The sequence below is a fragment of the Denticeps clupeoides genome, chromosome 8, assembly GCF_900700375.1.
Source record: "Denticeps clupeoides chromosome 8, fDenClu1.1, whole genome shotgun sequence".
Taxonomy (NCBI): Eukaryota; Metazoa; Chordata; class Actinopteri; order Clupeiformes; family Denticipitidae; genus Denticeps; species Denticeps clupeoides.
Genome location: NC_041714.1, coordinates 15,750,997 through 15,761,023, shown reverse-complemented (window position 1 = coordinate 15,761,023; position 10,027 = coordinate 15,750,997). Strand labels below are relative to the sequence as shown.

At 43.5% G+C, this 10,027-nt stretch overlaps 1 protein-coding gene across 1 annotated transcript; it reads left to right on the top strand.

Annotated features, from left to right (window-relative positions):
• The first annotated feature begins 1,479 nt into the window (after nucleotides 1–1,479).
• Nucleotides 1,480–8,858, top strand: LOC114795762 (zinc finger protein 518A). The gene is made up of 3 exons (XM_028989377.1): nucleotides 1,480–1,783; nucleotides 3,186–3,251; nucleotides 3,997–8,858. Exon 3 carries the CDS (start codon nucleotides 4,015–4,017, stop codon nucleotides 8,791–8,793), a length of 4,779 nt encoding a protein of 1,592 aa, XP_028845210.1. The 5' UTR covers nucleotides 1,480–1,783; nucleotides 3,186–3,251; nucleotides 3,997–4,014; the 3' UTR covers nucleotides 8,794–8,858.
• The last annotated feature ends 1,169 nt before the right edge of the window (nucleotides 8,859–10,027 follow it).

Sequence of the window (10,027 nt, the reverse complement as noted above, 5' to 3'; positions counted from 1 at the left end):
AATATTTGCCATTGACTGTAAAATTCTGCCACTAAGATACCAAGCTCAAAATGACCCCTGACTATTCCATAACAGTTAGATCCACATTCACTGTGATGATCATGTCAACTAGACTGTCAATTGTTGCTCTCAACATGCACCCAGGCATTCTACCACAATCATGCAGTCCCAGCCGCCTGGGTTTAATCTGGCTCTCTCTGAGCTACTTTGACTTTGAACTTCTGCAGATATGTACCAGCATGGAATGTACCAGAGGGCCACCAAAGCCACAAACACCATATCTGCTGAAGCTAGAGGACTCTTAAAATGAACCAGTATCATCATAATGGTCATACACTGTGGACCATGACACTAGACTAGTTGAAAGCTACGCTGCACTGTCCTGTACCTTCATACATTAACAGATCTTTCCTCCAATACACCATGTTGGACTATTTAATACCAACATTGCTCGTAATATGAAGGTTGCCAAGGTGCCAAAAGCAGAGGACACATTTTGTTGTGTCACTGTGAGCTGTGCTGTGTTTTACAGTCACAATCACTTCACTTTTTTTTTTTTTTTGGACAAATCAACACCACCCGGCTCTGAAACTTATTTCACACTCACTCTTACATATGTGTGTGTTTTTCTGTTCGTGCAGAAAGGTTTTAAGCATGTCAAAATATATGGGTGGTAGTCGCCTAGTGGGTAACACACTCACCTATGAACCAGAAGACCCAGGTTCAAATCCCACTTACTACCATTGTGTCCCTGAGCAAGACACTTAACCCTAAGTTGCTCCAGTGGGGACTTTAGCTGTAACTACTGATTGTAAGTCGCTCTGGATAAGGGCGTCTGATAAATGCCGTAAATGTAAATGTCAATAGTAGGCCTGTCAAATCTCATTGAGACATAGTGCTTGTGTGGCCAGAATCAGATCGCATCATTTCATGACTGCCATTGTTTATTAAAAGCTAGGAAACCAAATGTCAGGCATTGAAAAAGCCAAATATATATATATACATATAAACCTAAAGTCTTCAGAAAAGTTGAATTGTCTGACAATTAATATATGTTCATGGATACATTTGCACTGCTTTATTGCTCGGCTCATGATAAACAGTACATTGTTACATTGTACTAGTATTACCTTAGCATTCTAGCCACATTGTTTCTGCTTTCCCTCGGCATATGTATTATAACGGTCGCATAGATAGCCACAATTAACAATATGAGACGAAAGCATTTTTAAATGTACTTTTGTAATGTAATATAATTCAAGAATGTCAAAGGGCAGTTACTAGAAGGAAACAGGAACGAGCCACGTGAATCCTTCACTGGAACATTTGCATTAGGCGTAATAAATAAAGAATCTGTTTTTAAGTCACTTGGCCGATAAAAACGACCGCGGCGTGGTTAGTCTACGCTTGTCTCCAGGAGCCTAAAAGGGGATCTGCCAAGTGCGCTCGTTGAGAAAATGGCGCTCGGTCACAGAGTAATGGCGTCGCCCTCGACTGTTATAAACGCACGTCGCATGCGGCCGCGCGTCCAGCCGCAGAGCGCGGTCTACTGACCGCCGCGCTCTGTGGCGCTGCCATTTTTTTTTTTTAATCATCACTGTTTTTATTAACATTATTGTGTTTTTTAACGTTTTATCCCCGCGGAAGTGCTGCAGGTAAAATCTGCCTCCATCCGCGTCGGCCGCCCAGCGCCGCTGGCGCGCAGCTCCGCTGCCCGCCGGTACCCGGATGGAGCTGTCATGGCCGCCGTCGAGGACCCGCAAGTCTAAAAGAGGAGAGGAAGGTAGCGAAAAACCGCGTCGCCGGGCCCAGCGTTGCCGTGCGCGGCGTTGCTCGCACGGGAAACGTCCCGCTCGGTTTGCGTTTTTAAAGCCTCGCCCTTTGCGTCCGCGGACGTCGCTGTTATTTTTTAATCCCGGCGTTGGCACGGCGTGGGTGGGGGGCGATTGGTTTATTTTGTTGATTAAACGGAACCCGGTTGCCGAAGTGCGGCGTGTGGACCAAGTCGAGCGGCGCCGAGTTGTCGGCGGAACGCTGGTCCGTCAGGACTTCCGCGAGAGTCTTGCGTGTTGTCGGTTCGTCGCAGGTTTGTCGCGCAAAGTTGGTGAATTGTAATTTGCGCTGCCAGTTCTCCGGGCGTGGAGGCATGGGGCTAAGGGCAGCACCGTGGCTGCATTAAAAATATATAGATATTTTTTAGAGCACGTTTCTGCACAGAACGGGATAAAGCGAGGGTGCAGGAAACTTAAAAAAAGAAAAGACGAGGAAACGTCTTGTGCTTCTCTCCCAGCCATCGCCCCCTCCCCTTTTTAATCGGGGTCACTGGGTTTAATGTCAGCGGGGAGAGAACAAGTTTCCTCTTCGTGGCCATCGCTCACTTCTGGGTTCTGAGCATCATTTGGACTGTTGCATAACTGCAGCCAGGGCACAGTGATGCCTGCTGAGGGGTTAATAAAATACAGATGTGAACTTGATGACCTCAATAAAAAAATATATACTTTGTTTTATTTGAAATGTATTTTAACTTCATAATTCATACCCCGCAGTGAAGGCACTACTATTTGAGAGATTTTTCTCTATATTAAGTGTGAGCATCCATAATAAATATTGCCTTGGTTAGTCCAATTACAGACATTTTAGAATTCCCAGATGGTCTTTGAGAAGAATAGGGAGTTGGACAAAAATTAGTATCAAACCTGAAATTTGTCTTCATATCCTTTTTTAGGAAAATAGAATTAATATGGACCTTCAGTTAAATTAAATCAGCATGCTTAATTTTTTAATATGTAATGGGAAGCTTGAATCTATTGTGTAGATTAAATATTTGATTAATAAAGTGCAGTGATTGTCACATGTGATACACAGAAGCACATTAATATTTCTCTTACATGTATAATATAAAATCTGCATTGCACGGATTCTGTAAAATCATAACAAAATTTGCATGCTGTCCATGTGGTACAGTGGTAAATTCTTTTAATACCCCTTTAGTATATTATGTTTGTTTTATTGTATAGTTTCATATACAATGCTTGGATGTTGCTTGTGTTCATGTATCATGTGTAATCTGTTTGCACAATGCTGTGTGTGTGTTTTTTGGAATAATAATTTAAAGAGGGCTTTGCTAAAAGCACCCATTGGAAGACATAGTCACAGCATCAATAAACCATCTCTTTCCTTTGAAGGTATACAAGCTTATCATGCACCTACATGTGGAGAGACCCAGCTGCATAGCACAGAACCACACCAAGGTCAGGTGCTTTTTGCATGCAGGCCTTGAGATACACGATTGAGAACTGTAAGCTTTCATTATAATATACACTGGACAAAGGATCAGTGAGTCAGTGTTGCGTCTGATTTTGGCTGAGAGACATTTTTCCTTTGCATAGTTACGGTCATATTTCTTGCTATTCCAGTGTCACTGCCTACATAATGCAGGATAAAAATTTTACTTGTCATGGGATGCTGGGCACATGTGACAGACATTATTACAGCAATGTTACATAACATACATTTACTTTATATTCATTTTTAAAAATAGATTATGTTCTCCAATATACAGGGTGGACCATTTATATGGATACACCTTAATTAAATTATATTAACATCCTGTTTGTGGCACATTAGTATATGTGAGGGGGCAAACCTTTCAAGATGGGTGGTGACTATAGTGGCCATTTTGAAGTCGGTCATCTTGGATCCAACTTTTGTTTTTTCAATGGGAAGAGGGTCATGTGACACATCAAATTTATTGGTAATTTCACAAGAAAATGATTTGCTTGGTTTTAACGTAACTTTATTCTTTCATGAGTTATTTACAAGTTTCTGACCACTTATAAAATGTGTTCAATGTCACCAACCATTCCCATTTTATTAAGGTGTATCCATATAAATAGCCCACCCTGTATGTATTGAATGTATATTTATGCAGTGAAAAAATGTTTTGAAAAATAAATCTGATTTGATTTTAACTCATATATATTTTGTCTTGTTCAGGAACCTGCCCTTTGAAACATGGAGGCTGATGTTGTAATGCAGGAGGATCCCCCAGAAGGCCAAGAGAGGGATGAAGGGGAGGAACGCTCAGAAGACTGCACAGCTCTTTCCCCAAAGGACGTCCCCAGCCAGCCTCCAGAACCTCCATGCGCCGAACAATGTGGACAGAAGGAGCTGTTGCCTGAAGACACAGGGCCTACAGACTCCAAGAAAGCCAGGAAGGCATCCAAAAAGTCCCCTTGTAAAATGCAACAAGGGGCAGTGTTCTCTGGCAAAATTTTAAGTTTTTGCTGTTCAGAATGCAAGGGTAACGTCACCTACAGTCCCAATGACTTGTTGAAGCATTTCCAGCGTGTTCACAAAGGGATTCTTCCAACATATCCATGTGACCTATGCAGTTTTGTCACCCATGAGTTCTCAGCACTTCAGTGCCACCGCATTGGGCACAGGAACACTCAGGTCACGTGTGAAATCTGTAACGATGGTGTCCAATACTCGCTGCTACTTCTTACCAGACACTATATAATGTGTCACAGCAAGAATGGTCACTTTCACTGCGACAAGTGTGAGTTCTCCACAAGAGACGCAGGCACTTTTGTCCAGCACATTCACCACCACAACGAAGGCAGACATGACATTCGGCACAAATGCATTAAGTGCAAATACGTTAGCGCAACGCGAGGTGAACTTCAGAGACACATTCTGGTCCACTCTGGAACATTCCCTTATACCTGTCATTTTTGTGGCTATGGGGCTGCAAGGAAGGATTACCTTACGAAGCACATTGCTGCTGTCCATGGGGAGGAGAATGACAGAAAGAACAGGTGGAGATTGGGGGATGACAAGCCACTAAAGGCCTCAACTCCTGGACTTAAACTACTGCTGAAAAAAGGCCCAGTTGCAGGTGGGTCAAGGGAGCAACAGTGGATGTCAAAACTGCACACGTATCCTGGAGTAAGTCTTCTGGACCAAAATGGGAGTCTTTTCAATCCTGAGAAGACATTGGAAGAAACCCAGCAGTTCCTCGAAAGAGCTGTTGGGGTGAAAAAAGAGGGCAGCAAATGGACAAAAGGTGTTGCAAAGAGTGAGTCACAGAGTGGCACTTATCCTTCCTCACCTGCAACACCTCAACCAAAACCACAGGAGAGTGATCTCAGTCTTGGCTCAGGACTCTTGAACCCCAACAGCAGTAATGGTTTAACCATTCTCATGGTCAAAAATAAAATTTCCATTCCTCCAAACTGCACTACGAAGGTCATGGGTTTCAAGATGGTAGATGGTAAGAAACATTTGGTCCTCAAGGTCATACCAACAAAGCAGGAACCCTCACCTCAAAGTGACTCGATTGGTAATGAAATGGACTCTAATTACACAGAGACTGTTGAACGCAAACATCCAAACTCGACTGACGAACAAGAAAATACAGTTGGTTCTCCCTGTTTACAGGCATACGACGTAGAGAGTGAATTTGATGAAGAGTTGCCTGCGACAGTAGAAAATGATGACAGGCCTGAGGAGTCAGAAAGTCATGGCAAGCAAGATTGCACTGATGTGGCTGACGAAAGTTCAGTTGAGAAGTTTTCTGCTGTGTCTGACTGTCACAGTGCAAAAGACAGTATGCATCAGTCAAAAGTCAATACATCACCACTTTCAGAGATTAATGCCACAAAATGTCTTTCAGTTATTAATGAGACCCAGACGACCAATCCAAGTCTGACTGAGGCCACACACACTAACTCTGAGGTGGAAGGTTCATCCCTGGACTCAAAACCCTCGGATTCCCAATCAATGAACGATCCCAACAATGATCAATTACATAAGGCTACAGTTGCAAGCATCAGTATGGATGAGCCTATGGGTTCAGACTCTCCTGTGGACCTTAATCACAGACTGGATGAGGATATGCTTTCAAATTCCAGACTGGGTGAGACGGCACCCTTAGATTCCACAGAGGACAAGATCAGACCCTCTGATTCTGTCCTGGATGACTCTACACCCTCAGATTTCGAATTGAATAAGACCGTATCCTCAGAGCCAATTCTGGAGGAATGTACAACTTCAGATTCTTTGTTGGATGAGTCAATAACTTTAACTCCTGCCTCACTTCCAGAGTTTGGTGGCCAGGAGTTGACTTTACCAGATTTAGTTAAGGTTGAAACTGACCAATTCATTGATGATGCGCCTTTGCACACTAATGCAGTTGTAAGTGGAAATTCAGACCCTGTTTCAGTTCCTTTGTCACAAGAGTCGACAGCTATGGACACCACATCATTGAAAGAACCTTCTCACAATGTTCTATCTTCTCAGATTTTAGTTACAAAGACCCCCGACCATCCTGCTACTGAGACCCCTGAAAAGCCTGCTGGGAAACACTTTGCTCACTCTGATTTAATAGCTAATGAATCGACTAGTGGTGGTGATGTTCATGCACAGATGTGTTGTAGCTCGTTAGATGAAGCTGAGAATAACACTCTTGATGAGTCTCAGGAAGCTCAGCTCAAGAAATGTCATAGTTTTGGAGATGAGAGTCTACCTTGTGAAACCTTTAGTGAGAAAAAACAGCCCCCGCCCAGTGCTAATCAGGTCATTCCCTTAGACTGTAATAGCAACAAAAATATCCCATCTCCGGACACCTCGGGTGATGACAGTTCATTGGTTTTGAATGGATCATCATGCCCCGATTTGGCTTCTGAAATGGAGCAAGTGCTCAATAGAGACAGTCATTCGGACTGTGACGATTCAACTCTTCACTCCCCTATCCACAAAGTCTTCAGTTTCCACAATTACTCTAAGGAAACTTCTGCCAGTTCCCAAAGCTCACTCCATGACCACTCATTGGAGGCTAAAGAGCTTGAGGAGTGTGAGGAAGAAAGCAATGAGGACATAGTGCCATCAGAATGGAGTCTAAATCTGGCTTCTACACCGGTGAAAGATGAAAAGGAAGTACCATGTAGGAAAGCGGCCATTTCAGGCAACAAACCTGATCTTGAGAGAGTGTCAGATAGTGACATTGAGGTGGATGAGTGCATAGCTACTGTAGATGAACAGCCAAGCACAGTGTTAAAGGACTCCACACTGGAAACTTCAGCTGAGGAGGGTGCCAGAGCAGTCGGTGAAAGGGGATTAGGGATAAAGAGTAACGTAGCTGTATTGGGTAAGATACTTGAAAAGCATTCTGATGCTATTATCAGCCAGCAGCTTGAAAAGGAAAGGATGGTGACCTCAGCTGTATCCCAAGATGCTGTTAGGCCCACCAAAACGACCCTGAGGATCCTTCAGACGTCGGAGGGTAAGCAGCAGATGTTCCTGCATACTTCAGAAAACAAGTTTGCTGTGCCAGTACAGCTCAGCAGTGGCTCAGGTTTTAAGTTAATCACAAAATCTTCGCCACAGATTAATGTGTCCTACATGAAACCAGGGATTGAAAGGCAGACCAAGACCACAGGCCTTGCTCTTACTTTGAACGGTGGCAGAATTGGCATGACTGGTCACGCATCTGTTGGTGACAAAAGTCCTGCACAATTTTCTCCTGTTAAACTAGCAACCAGCAGTAGTGGAGGCCATTACCTTGTTAACACTGCGGCGCTAAAACGTCCTGTTCTCTTGTCAAGGACTGTGAAGTCCTCTGCAGGAGAGCAGGCCGTGACCAGGTCACCAACCTGTTACTTGGTTCAAAGACCTGTCCCTATTGCACCGGCACCAGGGAATTCTGACCAAACTAGTGCAGGCACAAGCGCCCAGTCTCAACTGGCATCGCGTCAGGTTTTGGCTATGCCTGTGAGTTCCATAGACGGATCAAATTCCCTACAAACTGGAAGGCAGGCCTACTTGGTGAGGTACCTTACTCCGGCTAAGTCAGGCATAATATGCAACAACCAGGAGGGCAATTCGGTGAGTTCAGTCCTAGGTGGTCAGCAAAATGAATGTGGCAAAAGGGTTTTCCTCAAAATTGTCCGAAGCCCCAGTGGTGCAAAGTTCCTGTCTACTGTTCCTGGCTCCTTAGACACTAGGCCCATTTATCTCGCTACAGGCCACCTACAGTCGCCATGCTTTCTGATGTCTTCGAATAAGTCTGTAGTTAATGTCTTGGGGGACTCGACAACCTCAGACGTTCAGCTTGGCTCCACTGCCTCAGTGCTACCTGGCTTTACTTCAAAAATGGGTAAAAAGTCTGCCGTTGTTCTGAATCAAACGCGACAGCTGAGCCAAAGGAAGAGGCGGCGAAAAGCGCTTTTTGATGAGTACTCTGAGACCTCCTCCAAAGCGAGAAGGGTTTCCAGCAAGTCGGCAACAGAAAGGGCGATTCCACTGGTGTGGGAGCCTGCTTCTAAAGAGGTTGAGAGGATGCTCAGACTCTCTCCGTTCAGCACACGCCAGCACGTGAAGAGCCCTCGTCAGAACCAGCCTGTGGTGGTGCTCAACCACCCTGACGCTGACATTCCGGAAGTGGTTAGCATCATGAAGTCGGTGAACAGGTTCAAAGGCGAAGTTCTCAAGGTGGCACTGTCCCAGAGAACAATCAAGGCTCTCTCTGGGATGAGCCACATGGGGCGGGGCTCTGTTTTCACGCCTCACGCCTCGGTTAGGGAGAGGTTCATCCTGAAACTGAAGTTGAAAAAGACCAGCCGGAACAAATACGAGGTGGTGAGAAAGACCTCCACCGGCAGTTCTGCAGAGCAGTTGTCCACTTTTGCCTGCTGGTTCTGTGGTCGCATGTTCAGCAACCAGGAGGATTGGATAGGCCATGGCCAACGCCATTTGATGGAGGCAACGAGAGACTGGAATAAGCTATTTTAACGCATCCACAAAGCCCCTGGATTGGGCCCAATGCCGTCCTTTAGAAGCAAAGATGTTCTCTCTCTCTCTCTCTCTCTCTCTCATATATATATATATATATATATATATATATATTTTTTTTTTTTTTTTTTGTTTGTTCTCCTTCCTAAAAAGTTTTTATCAGGCATATTGTGATAGAAAACGTGTGGTACACCCAAGTCCATTTGTATGTAAATAATCTGTTATATATTTAAATCGAAACGCTCACTTTGAACTGTGAGAACTGGACACACTGTACATCTAATGGTGCAAACTGAAAGATCACTGGCATAAGGAGACGGTGCTGTCTGTCACACACACTTTAATGCAGACAATTCCCAAATTACTCAGGTAATTTCTTTGTTTCAGAGTGAGACGATCCAGTTTTTGTTTTGTTTTTTTTTTGGGTCATTGTAATTTTGCATACTAATTTCCCCCTCTTTCTGTTTAAGGCCTCAGTCAAATGGTTTTAAGTAAAAACTATAGTTTTATGGGGATATTTGTACGGGTTACAAAATATTATTTTTAATTTTTTTGCAATAAGTGAATGGTTGACTACATGTTCGATTTTCTTCCTTGTACCTGTTCCCTCAGCCTTTTGTTTATACTTTTCGGTGCCATGCATCCATTTTGAGAAAATCTGAGTAAGACCCAATGTCAGAGAAGTAGCAGTATCTGTCTTTAGCGGTCTTTGTATAGTTTTATCTCACCCAGCTTCACCCAGTGTTTTATTTAGATCATTGCTTTTATTTCACATATTGTGTATGTGCAAGAGGATGTGCGACAAATTTTAATTTAATTAATACCAACAGACTTCAGCTAGATACTTCTACTTTGTTTCAGTTGTTTGATTGGCTATTATGTACAAAGAAGTAAGGGAAGATAATCGTAATTTGCATTTTGTTTATGCATTCCACTTTCTTCCACTGGATAAGATTGTCCTATAGTTATTTTTTTTCCCTGTCCAAGTCTGCCTTTGCATGTTGCTTGTGTTTCAGCTCTTAACCACACACGGAAATGAAAATCTCTGCTTATTGCAAAGTTACTGTGACTGTTGGATTCAGTCTCATTTATAAAATTCAGAATTTGTCCAGACGTTTTAATGTTTGTAACGTTCATTTTTAAAGTGGTCATGGTACCAAAGGTCTATTATACCATGCTAAGGGGGTGTAAGATGTTATGGTTAAATACATAGGTTTGTGTAGTGCATAATGGA

Bases quoted from the DNA above. Each gene is read 5' to 3' on its own strand.
- LOC114795762 (XM_028989377.1), top strand. From the start codon at position 4,015: ATGGAGGCTGATGTTGTAATGCAGGAGGATCCCCCAGAAGGCCAAGAG.